The following is a 20,135-nucleotide window of genomic DNA, read 5'->3' on the forward strand; positions in this document are numbered from 1 at the left end:
TATACTCTGAAAACTGCAAGTCACTCTTAAGAGAAATTAAAGGGGACACTAACAGATGGAAACTCATCCCATGCTCATGGCTAGGAAGAATTAATATCGTCAAAATGGCCATCCTGCCCAAAGCAATATACAGATTTGATGCAATCCCTCTCAAATTACCAGCAACATTCTTCAATGAATTGGAACAAATAATTCAAAAATTCATATAGAAACACCAAAGACCCCAAATAGCCAAAGCAATCTGGAAAAAGAAGAATAAAGTAGGGGGGATCTCACTCCCCAACTTCAAGCTCTACTACAAAGCCATAGTAATCAAGACAATCTGGTACTGGCACAAGAACAGAGCCACAGACCAGTGGAACAGATTAGAGACTCCAGAAATTAACCCAAACATATATGGTCAATTAATATTTGATAAAAGAGCCATGGACATACAATGGCAAAATGACAGTCTCTTCAACAGATGGTGCTGGCAAAACTGGACAGCTGCATGTAGGAGAATGAAACTGGACCATTATCTCACCCCATATACAAAGGTAAACTCAAAATGGATCAAAGACTTGAATGTAAGTCATGAAACCATTAAACTCTTGGAAAAAAACATAGGCAAAAACCTCTTAGACATACACATGAGTGACCTCTTCTTGAACATATCTTCCCGGGCAAGGAAAACAACAGCAAAAGTGAGCAAGTGGGACTACATTAAGCTGAAAAGCTTCTGTACAGTGAAAGACACCATCAATAGAACAAAAAGGAACCCTACAGTATGGGAGAATATATTTGAAAATGACAGATCCGATAAAGACTTGACGTCCAGAATATATAAAGAGCTCACACACCTCAACAAACAAAAAACAAATAACCCAATTAAAAAATGGGCAGAGGAACTGAACAGACAGTTCTCTAAAAAAGAAATACAGATGGCGAAGAGACACATGAAAAGATGCTCCACATCGCTAATTATCAGAGAAATGCAAATTAAAACTACAATGAGGTATCACCTCACACCAGTAAGGATAGCTGCCATCCAAAAGACAAACAACAACAAATGTTGGCGAGGCTGTGGAGAAAGGGGAACCCTCCTACACTGCTGGTGGGAATGTAAATTAGTTCAACCATTGTGGAAAGCAGTATGGAGGTGTGTCAAAATGCTCAAAACAGACCTACCATTTGACCCAGGAATTCCACTCCTAGGAATTTACCCTAAGAACGCAGCAATCAAGTTTGAGAAAGACAGATGCACTCCTATGTTTATCGCAGCACTATTTACAATAGCCAAGAATTGGAAGCAACCTAAATGTCCATCGGTAGATGAATGGATAAAGAAGATGTGGTACATATACACAATGGAATACTACTCAGCCATAAGAAGTGGAAAAATCCAACCATTTGCAGCAACATGGATGGAGCTGGAGAGTATTATGCTCAGTGAAATAAGGCAAGCGGAGAAAGAGAAATACCAAATGATTTCACTCATCTGAGGAGTATAAGAACAAAGGAAAAACTGAAGGAACAAAACAGCAGCGGAATTACAGAACCCAAAAATGAACTAACAGGTACAAAAGGGAAAGGAACTGGGGAAGATGGGTGGGCAGGGAGGGATAAGGGGGAGGGGGGAGAAGAAGGGGGTTATTAAGATTAGCATGCATGGGGGGGAGGGAGAAAGGGGAGGGTGGGCTGTACAACACAGAGAGGACAAGTAGTGATTCTACAACATTTTGCTAAGCTGATGGACAGTAACCGTAATGTGGTTTTTAGGGGGGACCTGATATAGGGGAGAGCATAGTAAACATAGTATTCTTCATGTAAGTGTAGATTAAAGATTAAAAAAAAAAAGAAAGAAAAAAAGAAAAGGGGGATTACTCCTTGATAGGATAAAACTATTGGTAAATCAAAGATGCATGCTTTAAATATCCTTAATGTTGATCACTTAAAGGGTGTCAGATGATCAGCTATGGAGGTACTCTTTTCTCATAATATTCGTTTCTCTTAATAAAAAAAAAAAAAAGCAGTTCCTGTGTGCTGACCTCCAATGAGTTCTACACAGTGGTATAGAGGGCATGTCAAAGTGTGGGCAAAGGGTCTGTTTGTTTCTATGCAGAAGATCAAGGCCTAGCTTGGATACCCAGAAAATGAACTAAGATACGAAATGAGGAGAAGCTTCCGGCATCAGCACTCTCTGGAGGACTTGTGCCAGGGGATGATCATCAAAAAGCCTCCACAGGGATCCGGACGATGCTGCGGTTGTGGCTGCATCCACTCCACCATTTCCTGGACTTGCCATTGGAATGAGGAGGGAGATGTCTAGGCTGGCATGTGCATACAGTGAGACAACGAATTTGACTGGATCTGTACTGTTGGAACTCAACCAGGAGTTGGGAGGGGTGCAAGTTGTAGCACTCCAAAATCTTATGACTATAGACTGTCTACAGTTAAAAGAACACATGGGATGTGAGCAGATCCCAGGAATGGGTTGCTTTAATTTGTGTGATTTCTCTCAGACTGTTCAAGTACAGTTGGACAATATCCATCATATCATAGACAAATTTTCACAAATGCCTAGGGTGCCTAAATGGTTTTCTTGGCTTCACTGGAGATGGATGGTAATTATAGATTTGCTTTGTTTATGTCACCGTATTCCTATTATGTTAATATGTGAGCGCAAGTTAGTTAGTAGTTTAAAACCTATACATGCTTAAGGTACTCTACAAGAAGATATGTCAAAGAAATAATCAATCCTCCCATGTTTTCTTCCATATGCTACCTCTATAGCTTTCTTCTTCCTTCCTAATTACAACCCTTAAATAGAATTCGTGCCTCATATCGAATTTACCGAGTATCATAATTCCTCCAGGTGGTAAAGATACCTCGAGACAAGTGCTGGGCATAGAAGCCACAGGGCATAAATATGCAAAGAAGTAAAAAGCTAACCTTTTCAAACAATATGGCTTCTCTCTCACTTATCAACTTTACATTTCCCTGTATGGCCCCGGAAGATGACTGGTTAGCCAGAGACGGGTAAGATTCCTCAAGGGAGGAACAACCTAAGACAGGCACAGTCGCAGGGGGGCCACCAGGTGAGAAATTGGGGATCAACAGAGGTGAGGCTCAGAACCTCACCCCCCCTGCTTTGAGAGAAATCTTCTGCATTCGTGGATGTTTTGCTGCCCTTGTCTAACTCGGATTAATACTTAGTCCATAGGCACACACCTGATCATCTATCTACATTTGCCCTCTTACAGCACTAAACTATGTTTTCTACCTTTATCTTGCATCTACCTACCACTTCAGCATTTTATTAAAAATAAAAAAATAATAATAATAAAGGGAGAAATGTGGGATCCACATATAAATCAAGTATAAAAATCAAACAAATATTCATATTTGACCTGATTGTTTATAGTTCATAATGTGTGATCAAAACCAAAAGTTTCTGTGATGACTGCCCTTGTACTGTTCACCATGTAAGAATTTATTCACTATGTAAGAATTCGTTCACCGTGTAAGAACTTGTTCGTTATGCTTCAGAAGATTGGAGACTGACGAGAATTAGGCTTGAGATGGATTAATGATTGTGCATTGAGCATTGACCCCCCTATACAGAATTTTATTGTTGTTAACAACCATTTGATCAATAAATATGACAGATGCCCTCTCAAAAAAAAAAAAAAAAGACGCAAACCATTTATTAAACCACTTCGTATTTAACCAAATGATGGTATTTGTTAATGAGATTAAATATCCTGTGTTGCTAAGAATGTCTCTTCTTACATTATAATTTAACAGAACCTCCCTGGTAATATCACAGAACATTTTTATATTCACATTTTTTCATTCAAATCCTGAATTACTGATTCCAGAACAACAATTTGACAGGCAATCAACAGTTAACAAAAAGTTATTTAGCCCTACTGTTAGAAAGGAAGCAGGTTAGTGGAATATTTGACAGTATAAAGATTCACTATGTTTTACATGAAATAAATATACTCCAGTTAAGATTTTAGATGCAAATTCAGAAACCATCTCCTTATTTAAGGGTCCTCTAAATACTAATGTATAAATACATCAATGTAGAATTTGAACCTAAAGAAGTAGGATTCAAGATGAGATTTCATTAAGATATGAAAATACCCATTCTGTGTCTTTGATCTCAGGGCTTATAAAGTACAAGTCATGGGTTATTTCCTGCCACAATATTTTATATTCAAGTAGAATGAATTTGCTACTTAGAATTGTTCTTCTTTTAAGATAGTCTAGAAATTTCATTCTCTCACCAGGATGTTATATTGTATTATTTCTCATACTTTTCCATGCTTATTGTGTTAGTTATTCAATTTCAAATACTTCCCTCCAATAAGAGTCAGTCATTTTAGATGCATTCCTATTAAAATTCTGGAATATGTTATCCCCTTAATCTTCTACCTTTATTGACACTCACACCATCAACCCTGAATAATTATTCAAAGTTCTCCATTTACCACTCTGTTCTAATACACTGTTCCCAATGGATTTCCTCCAAAGAGATGCTACTGAACATCCTTCCAGCCCTTAGTGCTCATCTAACCCAGATCCCCCCCATAAACTCCTAATTTCCTCCATTCCTAGGCATTGTAAAACAAAACAATTTATCATTTTCAGTTTCCTGGCTGAAAAATTCATTTTGAACTTTGGCTGGGCCAATATTATTTTATTTATTCCTAGTTTTCTACTAAAATACTCTAAAAGGCAGCTGTTTCTGCATTCCCAACTTTCACGTAAAATTTCCTCCCCTCCCTCCCACCCTAGACGACCACCCATGCATGTGAGAGTGATCAAGCCATCACCTCCAGATCTTACTGAGCACTAATTCATCCTCTTCTACTTCAACCACTGTTAAGGAAGTGGTAGTATTCCATTTTAAGACTCTATTTCAGCCTTTGTGCTACAAATTATATCCTCTTCCCTATCTTAAGAATCTTGCTTTATGAATTATTCTTTTGCCATTTTCAAAATTCTTTACTGACTCCTTCCGCTTGTAATTTAAAGATATTTCCATTAGTCTAAAAAAAAAGTTCTTTGACTCTATAATCCCCTTGAATTCATCCTATGAAGATATGGTTTTATCTTTTAAAAGTGTTTTTATATTGAAATGCTTCTCAAAGTAGTTTGTGCTCACTACTTCTATTTTCTTGCCCTCTACATACTTCTCAGTTAATTACAATTTAACTTGTATATCCTCCTCTTTACTAAAAAATTATCTCCCACAGCTCCAATAGCCCCCAATTCACAAAACTCAGACCTCCATAACTTTAAATCTCTGTTCTTTTTAAACTCCTGTAACACTCCAATACCTTCTCAATTTTCATATCCCTTCACTCCTCAATTCAAGCTTGCCTCTTCTCTCCATTCCTAAATGGTTTCATTCGCCAAAGTTTGTCCTTGGACCTCTGTGTTTTTCAATCTGTACTCTTTCTTGGGAACCTCTTATCCGAACATAACTATCATTCCTAGAAGAATGGCACTAACATCCTTTTTTTACCACATTTCTTGACCCATATTTGCAAATTTCTATTATTTATCAATAACCTGATTGTACTTTGAGAGACCTTAAAATTGTTTTCCAAGTTTATCTTGCTGTTTATTCATCCCCAAACTTTGCTTTTTATGGGGTTCCCATTATATTTTTTCCATTATATCAACTCTCTACTTCTATCTTCTTTAGCTCATTTCTTTGTGATCATTCCCTGCCCATTGTCAATCTTTTCACAAAGGTTAGTTTTAGCTCTATCTCTGATGGGATAGACCTCCTATTTCTCTTTTTCCACTGCTTCTGTTACTGTTTTCAATATGCATGAAAACCCTATGAAATAGATATTATTTTTATTATATTGATAAAAATAAAATGAGAATTTAAGAAAGAAATTCAGTTTCTATGATCACAAACTTGTATACAGAACAAAACCTTTGATTTTTATGTGTGTCAGTTTTAAATTAGTTATCTGTACTCTGAGTTCAATGAAAACAGAATGTGTCTACTTTTGCTCTTCACTGAATTCCTGCAGCTTAGCACCAGATAGCATGCATGCATAATGTATGGAGGCATGATAGGATTGGAATATAAAATATTTCTATAAGTTGTTCATCCTGACTAAAGCATAAACATACATTTGGCATGTAGGAATACAGCTAGAAGACAGCCCTATATTTCACCACAGAGGAGCTTTCTTTTTTTTAATTGAGATAGTAAGATATTGATAAGTTTTCAGATGTAAATGAGAATTATAATACCTGGAGTTTTTTGTCAAAAGCCATCCTGGCTATCCTATGAGACTGAGATTTTATGATGATGATTAGGAAATTTGTCACTGCCATGGAAGTACTTGATGAGACTGTAAATTAGGTGGAAATTACAAGTTTGGAAGTAAGATTTGAGAGACATTAGGTGACAAAAATCAATAAAATTTGGTGGCTGACTACATCTGGGTGTTAACTGAAAGGAATGATTAAAGGTGGAGTTGTGTACTATGATTATTCATCAGTATATGAAATAAAGAACAAAATTTACATTGGGGAAGAAATGAAAGATGTAATTATTTGGAACATTCAAATTTGTGATTTCTGTTACACAACCAAGTGGGGTTATCTATGAAATGGATGAATATAGGGGCCTGGGTATTAAGAGGGACAACAAAGTGAGCACTATAAATTTGACATATTCAATCTTCTATTTTCCCTTTTCCAGGCATCAAATGTGTATAGGCTAACCATGTAATTAACCAAGGTCTTTTTTAAAGCTTTATTTTATACAAAAAGTTGTGTGCATGACTGTTCCCACAATGAATTTACCTTTAGACAAATATCTATCTATCTAATCTTCTATGTTTCTATTTAAAATAGGCCTGTTTGGGAAATATTCTGTACTTCGGTTTCTTCCTTTTTTAGCCTAAAAGGAATACTAATAAAAAAGGTGACATATTTGTTTAAATATGTCTCAAAATCCCAGAAGACTCATATGTCAGAAACATTATCAGATGTTTTTAAAACAAGTATAAAATTGAAAGTATTCAATAAAATTTCATAAGAAAGAAAAGACAGTACATAGTCACAACATTCTTTCTGACAACTGAAACATGCTTAGTTTTCCTGATGAGGTGTTTTACAGATAAGTGAAATTATTTTGCTGATTAATACTATAGCACATAAATAAGCACTCAGAAATATTAGTAGTCATAAAAATACATCTGACTCAATGTGATACACTGAAAAACATATTACTTGTGTCATATTTATGGAAAAATATTTACATTAAATCTAATCAAATATAGAATACAGATTACATAAAATTGTGCTAGAGTTTAGAAAAAATATCAGTGTCATGAAACAAAAATACCAACAACATGATGAGCAAAATGTTCTAAATTAAAAGAATTTAAGTAGCATAATAATATGTAAACCTTGATTGGATCCAGGATCCAAAAAATATGAAAAAAATTTTTTGGTACAGTCAGATAATATGAATATGGAGTGTATATTAAATAATATTTTGGATTTATATAAATTTTCTCAAGCATGAAAATAGTATTGTGGTTTTATAGAAAAATCTCCTTATGATTACAGGATGTATTATGAAGTATTTATGAGTAAAGTGTCTGCTTTCAAAAGGTTCAGCAAAACAAAGCATATAAAAATATTTTGTGTATAAATATATATTAGAAAGAAAGTAAACATGAAAAAGCATTCATAACTGGTAAACTTTAAGAGTATAAAATATAGGTTTCTAATGTACTATTTTCTCAGACATTAAGTTTTAAGATTACTAAAATTAAAAGTTTGGGAAAACAAGTGCACATTGGGATATTACTTATTTTCTGGCAAAAGAAATTACACAATTTATCTATGAATTTATCTGCAAATTCAATATAGATTTAGAAGTGAATTTTTCCTATTATCTCATGAATGAATCATTTTAAAAGTACATAAAACTTATAGTAAATTCTTAATGAATTATTTGATAACCTTGCCAAGTAAAATTAACAAAGACAGTGACCTGCCAATCTCCTTCACAAATATTAATACAAAAGTCAAAGCAAAATATTAGCAAACTTATTCCAGCAATGTATACAATGTAAAAAAATTTTAAATAAAGAGAGGAAGTTGTGGGATGGGTGGTAGTTAAAGTGGGAGGGAGTTATCCCAAGAATGCATGGTTGAAACAGTTCTACAACATCAGTATTACTCAGTACATTATTGTTAGAGGAGAAAATTCATCATGATTATGTTTGGAGATGCACCAAAAGAAAAACAGAAAGATAAAACTTTTATCTGTTTTGTAGTAAAAATGCTTAAACTAGAATAGATGGCAATCCCCTTAACCAAATAAAACAGTATGTACACAACCTTCAGTAATAGCCATACTTAAGAGCAAACATTTAGCATTGTTGACTACAGATAACCAGGACTTATTAATGGGCCTGTTACAGTCTCTCGCCCTTGGTGCTCTTCTCTCCAATGCTCTTATCAGGGATTTGGGTAAGGTGGATAAGGTAGCATTTCACACTTGAGTAAGACTCAGAATTGAAGCATACAATGACATATAACAAAGTGCTCTCAACTAGCAGAAATACTTGGTCCAAATAAACAAAGTGGAATTTAATAGCTACCTTTTACTGAGGTAAAAACCAATGACACATATGTAGTATGTGAGAGAATCTGTTTGCTAAGAGGTGATGTGAAAAAAAGTAGACAAATTTTAACTAGTATAAATACAATATAGGTGAAGAATGTTATAAAGCTACAGAGAAAAAAAAAGGCAAACTAATCATGGTCTCTATTAAGAAAAGTGTTTTATTTAAAAACAATTACCAGTAGTCAGGCACACCTAAATTGCATTCCTATCCTATTACATCAGAATACCAGTGCTGTTGATAAATCTCCTGATATCTACATCACAATATTTAGTACCAGCATTTTGGAAGGACATTGGCTCTTGTGTGGAGTGTGATTCAGTGTAGAAGGAGTCTAAAGATCATGTTCCACAAAAAAGGACTAAAAAAATGGATTATACTTGAAAAGTCTCTTACAAAAGAGATAGAACATGCTTCAAGTAATAGAAAATGTTGAGAGCTCACTATCTGAGTATGTCCTAAGTATTTTATGTGTAATTTAATCTGCCCAAACCCTAAGATGTAGATATTAATAATGCAATTTTACAAAACAGGAAACTCACTCTTAAATTTGATCTGGATACTCAGTCAGAAATAAGTGCAAGCTCACATTTACTTAATTTCAAAACATAAGTATGCTTATTACATTCTCCTCCCCTCACTCTAGACTATTTGAAGTGTTGTCATGTGGAAGAGACAGGTAGAATTTTTGTTGCCCCATGAGAAGGAGGAATAGTGAGGCAACAAATCAAGCGGCTCAAAAGGACTGCCCTAAAAAGTCTTTTGTGCCAACAGTCTACCAATGGTTAACAAGCAGATACTGCGTACCAGTACATCCATGGAAGTATACTGCTTTTATATTAATCTAAAATAAATGAATTTAAATAATTTGTAAGTACTGAAATCATTTTGACATTGAACACTATCAGTGCATTCTTAAAAACAAAGCAATATTACAGCATTAATACGGAATCAGGAGACCTAGGGTCTCTGCTTTAAGGCAGGTCTGAGACTTTGGATGAGTTATCAAATTTCTACTGGACTCACTGTTCTTATGCATAGAATGAAGAGAGGTGCATAGTTGATTTCTGAAGTTTCCTTCTACTGTAGAGTTATGTGAATTTTTAAGATTGCCTACAAAAAATCTTATTCATGATTATAAGTAGAAGTTTGCATTCTTATTTTGCCTGTTTCAGTGAATTATATCAAATAAGCACTCAAGCCTTCAGTGTGTTCAATTGAAGTTCAGTTACAGATACAGATATAGTGTAACTTTAAAATTGTTTTTGATATTTGTAAATAAAAATGTGGAATAAATACCCTAATTAATTCTAATAAGATTAAAATAATTTATGGATATTTAAGTATGAACAGAGTATAAACTTAAGTAATTATTTGAAACATTACCTACTTCAAAGAAATAAATGTGTATTTGTTAAAATTCCTTTGGTACCCCTTGACCCAGAAGATAATTTTAGTGATGACCACAGTTTGGAAGGAAGAGATTATTTTGGGACACCCACAGTCTATGTGAATGTGCTGTTTTGATGTAATATTTGGCTCTGTGACATGATCTAATCTTACAAGAATAGAATGGCTATTGTGAACTAAGACCTAGAAGCATTGTGAGAACGGGATTCACAAATTTATTTCTGAAATACATTTGCAATAGGATTCCAAGTAGTAAATGAGATTTTTGGAGAGATTGAGTTTTCTTCAGAAATTATCCTGTTAATGCTATAGTTGATCCTACTGAACCTTCACAGAGAAGTCTGAAATCAACGCACAGAGCAAGGAATCCAGATACCTTCTGTAAAGTCTTCCAAAGGAGCATATTAATGTTTCATATGAAGTTTTGTGGTAAGGCAGGGACATGGGACAAGCAAGCATCATCTTTAACTTTTCCTGTCCATGATGACAAATGAAGAGATATAAATAGTATAGTAAGAACAGGAGGGACCCAACCTTAAGGCTAAGGTCCCATTTTAAAAACCAGGGAGTAGGAGGTAAGATTCTTAACATATTTTATGGTAATTAACCAACAACTGACCCTATGTTAAGCCATGGCAAGTGGTCCTAAATGGTATGTCCCCATTGCTTGCGGGTAACCACTATCTTGGAGAACAGGATCAAGAAATCCCTTGTGTTAAGTTTATCTTACAGAACATCTAGAGGACAGACTATGGATGATGACACAGTGTCTCTCACCAGAGAGGGACATCCTGAGACCACATGTTACGCCTAGGCTGACCCCCACCACTCCCTTTACCCCCCATATCCCACCCCCAACCCTTTGCCCCATTCTTGAAAGCCTAGAAAGACAGAATCCTAAGGCTCTAAGCATGCCTCCTCTCTTGAGTTTGCCCACACTCCCCTTTCTTCGAGTACTTTTTGCCTTAAATAAAGAATTCTCACTGCTCAACTTTTGCATTTTGTCTCTGTGCTCTTTCAGTGATAAGCATCTTTGTTACTTCATTATTTCATTCTGTTTTAGACTTGAACACAAGTCTTCACTCTCTCTGTCCTACTTCAAACAAGCATGGAACGGCTACTGAGACCTCTCATTTGGGTTTACAAGTTCCCATTGCCTGGGTGACCCAGACAGGACTTCAGCTGTAGATAATGCTTTTTAGTAGCCTCCCTGAAAATCTCCTTTCTTTGACTTCGGGAAGTTCTCAGAATATAATCTCTACCCAGTGCTCTGCAGCTCCCCCAAATCCTGGGGTCTGGGGTGGTAGAGGCTTAGTTCCCATGCCATGCGATACAAGCAAACACTGGATGCCAGGTGACTCCGGCTTTAGGAGTTGGCAAGGGATTTTCCCTAAACCAGCAGGAGTTCAAAGAGCTTCACTTCCCTCTCTGCTCTTCCTTGTTCTCTGCCATTCACTACTATCTTACTTTAATGAATTCCTTACTTACCTATACTTGTCTGACCTGCTCAAGAATTCTTTCTCTTTCAGAGTCAAGAACGCTCCACTGTTCAGGTTGAGGTTTCACCTAATGGGCAGCAAGAGACCTCCCAGATGCAGCTGCCCTGGCAACAGTTTCTTAACAAACTGCACACTATTTTTAAAGTGATAGATTACTCTGCTTACCTGAGACACATCGTGATCAGCTAAATTATAAGGAATCATTATATAATAATATACTCTCTAGTTTCAGAAATAATTTGGGGAACTTACTAGGTCTTATTGTCATCAGTAAATTGGCCATATTTATGAAGTGTAGAAAAAAATTCTAGATGTACATCAGTTCTCTGACACAGTCTAAAAGTTGCTTTCCTCAAATGTATGATAAACTTTTGACTTGTCAGTAACACAGAATGAATATAATGAAATTTGGTTGTGATTACTTTAAAAACTGTATGTGTTCCATAATGTAGGGGGGTCACGAGGAAGGCAGTACAGCACAGAAAAGACAAGTAGTGACTCTATAGCATCTCACTACAATGATGGACAGTGAATGCAATAGGGGGTGGGGGGACTTGATAATATGGGTGAATGTAATAACCTCAATGTTGCTCATATGAAACCATCATAAGATTGTATATCAATGATACCTTAATAAAAAAATTATCGTAGGTGTCCATAGTGGTTTTCAATTACACTGTATTTGTCCAGAACATATACTGGTACAACTCTGGAAAATTCTTTACACACTTTTTTTCATTATTCTTAAGGTAGATAATTAATTTAAATGAAAATGATCTAAATTAATTTCATACCACTGTAGAAATATAATATCATAGAAATATCATAGATATTATAGCAGTTTTTAAGTAAATTTAATTGATAATCAGAAATGAAACATTCTTTTCTCAGTCTCAGATTTTCACCAGGCTTTTTTAACCCACTATTTCCAGTCTGATTGAAATAAATCTACCTGCATGAACAAATGCTGAAACCCCTGTTGGGCCCACTGACTTTCCTCCCACATCCCTATGACTCTGAAGTTTTCCAAACAGCAAAATTGAAAAAATATCTTTGGAAAAGTGAGATAGTCTCCAAATCTGTCACCTGTGTAGAATGATGCTACAATTTCTAATGCTCACTTTTACTGTTAGAGAGTATAAAACAAAAAACTACCAAGAAGAGTTTTACTATCTTATTGGATAGCTTTTCTTTCAGTGACAACACAGCCTGGAGCAAAAGAGCAAATTCTCCAAAGCCAACGAACCAAGATATTGTGCAAAGCTCGCTGATTGGCTATTGCTACTCACACACAAGCAGTGCTCAGCCATGCAAAATAATATAGCCAGTTGTCTTCTGAAAATGGGGGATGTGGTATTTTACTGTGACTTTTATTTTATTCTCAAATGTTTTTTATTCTTGGACATAGTTGCCTCTAATTAAATGAGATGGTTGTGCCCAATCTGTCAGTTTGTGTTTGATTATGTTAACAGAAGCGTATGAAAAAAGATTAGCAAATTGCTGTGGTTGATTCTTGCATTCATCAACTTCGTAGTCAAATTTCACACTGTGTGGTATAGAATACTCTAGCATAAATCAATAAGGAGAAGTATGCTAGTGGTTTACCCAAAGTATGGTGGGAATCTATATACCATCCCAGGCAATAAAATACTATTTCCCATAGCTTCACTACTCAAGATTATATAAAATGGACAGCTGTTTCAGATAACTGCACAAACTAGATACATTTAAATATGCCTGAGACAAAACAAATCTGCTGTGAAGTAGAATGAAATTTAGGTGTAGTTATATCTGTCCATCATAGCCTAAGAAAACATTGTAAATCAGGCTGAATATTTCAATATGAAAAAAATGATATACAAAATAGAGGACAAAATTCTATTTTTTAAATTAAGGTATTATTGACATACACTCTTATGAAGGTTTCACATGAAAAACAATGTGGTTACTACATTCACCCATATTATCGAGTCCCCCCCCATACCCCACTGTAGTCACTGTCCATCAGTGTAGCGAGATGCCACAGAGTCACTATTTGCCTTCTCTGTGCTACACTGTCTTCCCCATGATCCCCCCCATACCATGTGTGCCAATCATAATGCCCCTCAATCCCCTTCTCCCTCCCTTCCCACCCACCCTCCTACACCCCTCCTATTTGGTAACTGCCAGTCCCTTCTTGGAGTCTGTGAGTCTGCTGCTGTTTTGTTCCTTCAGTTTTGCTTTGTTGTTATACTCCACAAATGAGGGAAATGATTTGGCACTTGTTTTTCTACACCTGGCTTATTTCCCTGAGCATAATGGATCAAAATTCTATTTTCAAAGTATGAGTTTAAAGAATTCATCTGTTTCATTAAACTTCTACTATCAGGCACTTTTCTAGGTGCTTCAGATATACCAGTGAACAAAGCAGACAAAGACCCCTGCCCTTATGGATTTTACCTTGTAGCAGTGTAACACAGACAGGAAAAATTAAGAACAATATGTGAACAATTTATAAGTTTGTAGAATAAGACAAGTGGTAGAAAAAAATGGAGCAGGGAGAGGAAGATAGAATGGGTTACCGTGGTATTACAATTTAAATAGGGTAATCAGGATCTTCTGATTCAATATATATGTTAATATAAATCTGAATAGAATTCTGAGATTCACTGTTACCAAAAGTCATACTACCTTTGCTGACATAAATTCATACTAGTTTTGGTAAAGCAAGGCAGTTGACTGCTATGCTGGTAAGAGATGTGTATGTCTATTAGTTTTTTTGAATCTGGATTTTTCTTGGGAAATGTTTCAATTGCCTTCATTGTGTTACTCTGAAATATGTCTAAAATTTAACAGGCACACTGAGCCTTGGAAGATGTCCTGTGACCCAATTTCTGGAATGCCAGTAATATACTAATTATATTTCCTTCTCTTAAAAGATACAAAAACTGGTATAAGAAGACTAAAAATCTGCTCACTGACATTTTAGATCAAGCCCTTGGTCCATATCATATTTCAATCATATTTCTATTAATAAATGTTAGTTGTAACCTGAGGACACATTCTAAAAGATGTGATTCCATTATCAATTCTAAAATACTGTTTCCTCAATACTTTCTAGGTTTGTTGGTGATCCTCTGTAAAAATTCTATGAACAAATTTGTATTATCAGTTCTTGGTGACTCCCTGCTTTTCTCCTGCCTATAAAACCAGGACTTTTAAGTTGAACTCACTGCCTGAATATGTTCCTTCCCACTCCTCCCTCACAAGCCTAGGATTCACAGACAAGGACAAACTAAAAAGTTTGTTTTTATTTTTTATCCATATCCTGCATATTGTGTAATTTTAATAAAATTCTCATCACTCTCAAGAGTCATATTAATTTTAATTTCTCATATGGCAGCCATCTTTATATCATTATTTTAAACACCCTTATATAATTTCTCCTGAGTCCCATTGCATTTCCAACTGCCTAAAATTCAACTACATATATGTAACATCCCACTTTTTAAAATTCATGATATTTTGGTACTATTAGACCTTGAAAATTGTTGAGGTGTTTTGCTTTATGTTCTCTATTTTTCCTGATAGTAATCTACAATATCATTGCTTTTAATTTTGATGGTTTATGTTTTCTAAACAAGATTATCAGATAAAATGTACATATATAATAGCAAATACTTAAAGGCCACAACTTGATGAGTTTTGACATGTATACGCAGGTGAAATTATCATTACAATAATCAAGATCCTGAACATTCTCATTAACCCTAAATTTTCATTATATGCCTTTACAATCCATTCCATTTTCTCCCTTGAGCAGGAAATACTAATCCACATTCTGTCACTGTACTTTGGTTTGTACTTTCTAGAATTTTATGTAAATGGGATATGTTATGTAATATATGGAATAAATATATTGATACATACATATGGAATAAATATACTTGCCCCTTGCCCCTCCCCGAGGAATGTGTAATCCATTTTGAGACATTGCCATACCAGTCATTGTTAATGAAAGAAAAAAGAGAGGATGTGAACCCAACAGTCCAAGCAGGTTTATTGCTAAACCTGAGAGAGACTCCCCTGTTCTGGCTGGCAGAACAAAGAAGGTGTCTCTCACAGGCTGAGAGGCTTTTTATGGCCAGGATTTCTGCGGGGGCTCTTTGAGGGAGGGGTCAGGGGAAAGGTGGGCTTTGTGCCTTGTTGATGTGTCCTCTGGAGAATGCTTGTAGCCTCAGTAAGATGAAACCTAGGTCTCTCTGAGATGGTGGATGGGCTTACTCCTGTCCAGATTCTATCAGTCAACCTATAGGCTTGTAGGTTTTCTTAGTGTTATTAGCAAATCTCCTTTTTTTAAACAGAAAAGAGCTGTGTACCAAGTTAAGTATGATGTTGATGACAAGAGCCCATCCATCAGTCAGAATCAGCTTGAACAGTTGTGAAAATAAAAGGCTATTGTTTTATTTTCACTATGTCTAGTGTTTTTTGTTGTTGCTGTTCTTGCTGTTTAATCAAATAAGATGCATGAGAAGTCATTCTGGGAGAAGGAATGATCTACAGACTATGAAGTTGGGACCATTTCTCTTGGGTTACAAACCAGGAAATACAAGCTTTCCAAATTGCATCCAAATGCAATAACAGAATCTTTTTCCTGATTGTATACACTTCTTGCTTTAGAAGATGTTCTGTGCCTTGGAGCCAGACCTATATCTGGATCTAGCATCAATATACAGACATTTTATTTTCTTCTGCTGTCCTGGCAAGTAGACAGCTAATACCTTTCAAGATTTGTCAGAAAGATTACTCTCCTTTACACAGGGGAGGTGTCTGTCCGAAAGATTAATCCATGACAAAGTGAGACACGAGTTTTAATATCTATATGCTTTTGGTGTGTCAGTTGGTAATCTTTCTGTTGCAGGAGCAGGAGAATCTGGAAAAAGTACTATCGTTAAACAAATGAAGTAAGTATGCATTATTTGGTGTCTGTCCATGTATTTAGCCATTCTTAAAATTAATAATTTTGGAAAACTCTGTTTGGTAGCCTCTAAATCACAGGTAGTGGCAGAGCTGTGACAATTCCTGTGCAAATATTCCTCCTTTTAGCAGAAAGCATACAAATGGGTAATAATTTCCATTTTTCTATTAAATTTTGCCTCTCAATGAGATGAATACTAAAAGCAGTTATTTTTTAAATATATTAATATGAATATGATCTAGGGCTTTAAATCCATGGTCATAAGCCATAAGTATTTCAAAATATGCCACTCAATGATATATTTGAATTTATGAGGAAATGATTTGTTAAATCTAATTGGCATTTTGCCTACCTGGGCACAGGATGCATATTTAAAACTATCACTCTCATGGATTTCAATTTATTTTTGCATATATTTTGTCTACTTTTTTTCTCTTTGTAATGAAATAAGTGGACCTGAATTTCTTAATAAGGAGATGATGAACACAAAAGTTCTGTAATTCAAGAATGCAATGTCTAAATGAATAAAATGGCAATTGATAAGCACAGATGCATACAAAACCTCATGGCTCTGTCACTCCTGGAGAATTTTAAGAGACAATTGTTACAGGAGAAGAAGATAATCATTATTTACTTACTTTCAATTATATGTTTGAAGATCTTGTTCCTTGTAACATACTATATAAGGGAATTATCCCAGTCAATGATGAAACTGTTTATAAGCTAAGCCACTCTTTTATTCTTCTTCCTAGATAACAATGCCATGTAAGTTCTGTATCAACCAGTATTTAAGTCCTACTTTTGACATCTCCTGTTACCTTTATCTGCAACCAAATTTTTACCCTTTCTCCTGTCTTTAAGGAATAGAACTCCTTTATCCTAATCACTGACCATACAGCTTTCAGGTGTTCAGCTCTACCTTTGCACCCAAGTCACTTCACATTTCCTTATGACATTACTACTGTGTTCACCTGACCTTTCTTTCAGGCTATAACCATGCTAGAATCCCTTTTATCCTTTTACCTCTCCATTTTCTACGAGGTTAAATGCAGTAAAAAAAGAAATGACCAACTGTCTAGCTACATAAAACTTAAAACATTTAAATATACCAAACTTTAAATAAAATTAAACAATGGAAAACTAGAAAAAATTTACAAATATGATAATTGACTACCTTAAGATATAAAAATGTATAGACTATTAAGAAGAATAAGCTGCCCAATATATAAATGGGAAGAGACTATAAACAGTATACAAAACATAAAATTCAAAAATCTATTAATAATTAACATAATTTTCCAATTTCAAGTTTTGACAGTGAACTGGGATTTCGTGAATGAACTTACTCCTGGTCTATCCATAAAGACATTTTACTGCATTTTTTTCTACAGCCTTCAATTTGTTTTAATTACTTATGTAAGTTAGTTTAGTATTTAATTCAGCAAGACAAATATGGCCATGTTTAAAGTAGAAATACAGCAACCATTGGCAATCAAATATTAAAAACAATAAATAATAGATCTAAATACTGCCTTTACTCCTTTCACTGCAGAATCCTTGTATTTGAAGGTTTTAATATCTTGGGAGCATTTGTGTTCTTTTTCCCCTGTGCTGAAGCCACTATGTGTAGGGATACAACACAAATCCTTAGTAATTGGCAAATAAAATAATGCCAAATGAACAGAAAGCACTTCAAAAACAATGAGAAAAAACAACAGAAAGTAACGAGAATATATTATGCAGCAAAATGCAATAAAGTAATTAACATATGCAAAGCTTTGCATAGGTAAATCTATTTTAATCTGTTTTTCCAAAACTGTTGGTTAAACTCTGAGTTCTGATTAAATGAATGGAAGGAAAAGACGAGTTCCCCCAAATAAAACGATGTCTGGGCATTTCAGCCTTCAGAACTCAGTGACACGTACACAGATGGAAAAGTAACAAGGAATTTCACCGCAGGTAATTACTTACATTAAACAAAGATGCCTTTGTTAATGCTATAAATAGAAACCAGGCACTCCTATTTTCCACTGTATCTTAAGTGATAGGAAAAGACATGAATGTCCCACTAAATTACTTCACTTCCTCAAGATATGTTGTAAACACGACATGTTTCAGAACTCTGCATATATCTTTGTCTTGAGAATCTGGAAATTTTTCTCTTGAAAAGATATAAGCTTTCTAAGTAAAATGCTCATGATTTACTCATTTTAGCATAAAAACCTCAGAAAGAAAATATTATATTAAACCCCAATGATAATAAAAATCCAAAGCCATAAAATTGTGCAGGTTTAACAAACATGTGTGCAAAATTCTTCTTTTTAACAAATCTATACTGTAATTTTGTCCAAGCAAATTATTATTGATGTATTTTAATGTTACAAAAAATCAATTGTTCAACTCACAAAAGCTTCTCATGCTTACATTATAGGATCATCCATAAGAATGGTTACAGTGAACAAGAATGCATGGAGTTCAAAGCAGTAATTTACAGTAATACATTGCAATCCATCCTAGCTATTGTGAAAGCCATGGATACCCTTGGGATTGATTATGTAAATCCCAGAAGTTCAGTAAGTATGCAAATAATGACAGGTGTAAGTCCTACCAAGGAGTTTGAGCCATAAAACAGTAGGACTTAATAAATTTGTAATAGTAAATCTTCAAAAAAAATTTAAGAATATAAAGTATGAATTTGGGAAACATTAATTCTGTTTAGTGTAAGATTTCCTATTTTCCTTTAAATGAAACTTTTCTTTTTGGCTGTGTGCTATAACCTTATTCAGCATTAACTGCTTTTCCAGGAATCAAACCTAATATTATATAATGTACTATATTAGAGAAAAATACTGCTAGATTTGCTAGATACAAAAGAGCTTATTCCATAAAATCAAGCTTTCATCTATCTATATTTTCTTAGTTTGAGTCATTTCATGGAGACTTTATTGTTAGTAATAACACTATAATTATCATTAATGTTCAATACTAATTACAAAGGCTATGTGGTACAGGGAAATGGTTATTTTATAATGCTAATTTTTTTTAAAAGGAGTTCAGAATTATGTAATATATAAAATGCTTGTAAAAAAATATACTCAGTCACAGTTTTGTTCATAAGGTAAAATCTAAAACTTTCATTTTTCTTCTACTTTATGTTTTATAATATAATGATTTTATGTTAAAACACACTAAAAATCTCTTAGTTTGTAACAGTTTATATGTAAACATAAAATTATTTTAGCTGGCAAATGAAGCATAGTATTACCCAAATATCAAGAGTAACCACACCCAAAAAAGAGTAATTGTATACAAGCGGTAGGAAGAACTCACCTTTTCCATGTGTCCCCTACTGGTTGCCTCTGGATGATGTCAACTGTTCACAGTGTAGTTCTTCGATACCTTGTATTAATAAAAATAGAAACAGTACAGTAAGTAGAGAGAGGAAAGAGACATTTGACTCCTATCCCCTACCCTCACCCCAGAGTTTACTGTTAGACTGTGAAAATTACCATTGGAAGGCATTAGGATGCAAAGAAAAATACTTCTTCCATGCTGTTAATTTTAAAGGAAATGGTAAATCAACATTTTGTTCTGCCTCATTCCAAC

General features: G+C 34.7%; 1 protein-coding gene and 1 long non-coding RNA gene across 2 annotated transcripts in view; one reads left to right on the forward strand and one right to left on the reverse strand.

Moving 5' to 3' along the window:
• LOC140849929 (uncharacterized) overlaps positions 1-20,135 on the reverse strand; it is a 33,601-nt gene that overhangs the window by 10,734 nt on the left and 2,732 nt on the right. Inside the window, exon 2 of the long non-coding RNA XR_012132340.1 lies at positions 19,860-19,928. This is a non-coding gene — a long non-coding RNA (uncharacterized lncRNA). The remainder of the gene's footprint in view (positions 1-19,859; positions 19,929-20,135) is intronic.
• GNAT3 (G protein subunit alpha transducin 3) overlaps positions 1-20,135 on the forward strand; it is a 57,515-nt gene that overhangs the window by 8,149 nt on the left and 29,231 nt on the right. Inside the window, exons 2-3 of the mRNA XM_037021728.2 lie at positions 16,473-16,515; positions 18,961-19,102. Of these exons, the coding sequence (XP_036877623.1) occupies positions 16,473-16,515; positions 18,961-19,102 (185 nt within the window). The remainder of the gene's footprint in view (positions 1-16,472; positions 16,516-18,960; positions 19,103-20,135) is intronic.

Source organism: Manis javanica, chromosome 6 (assembly GCF_040802235.1).
Source record: "Manis javanica isolate MJ-LG chromosome 6, MJ_LKY, whole genome shotgun sequence".
NCBI lineage: Eukaryota > Metazoa > Chordata > Mammalia > Pholidota > Manidae > Manis > Manis javanica.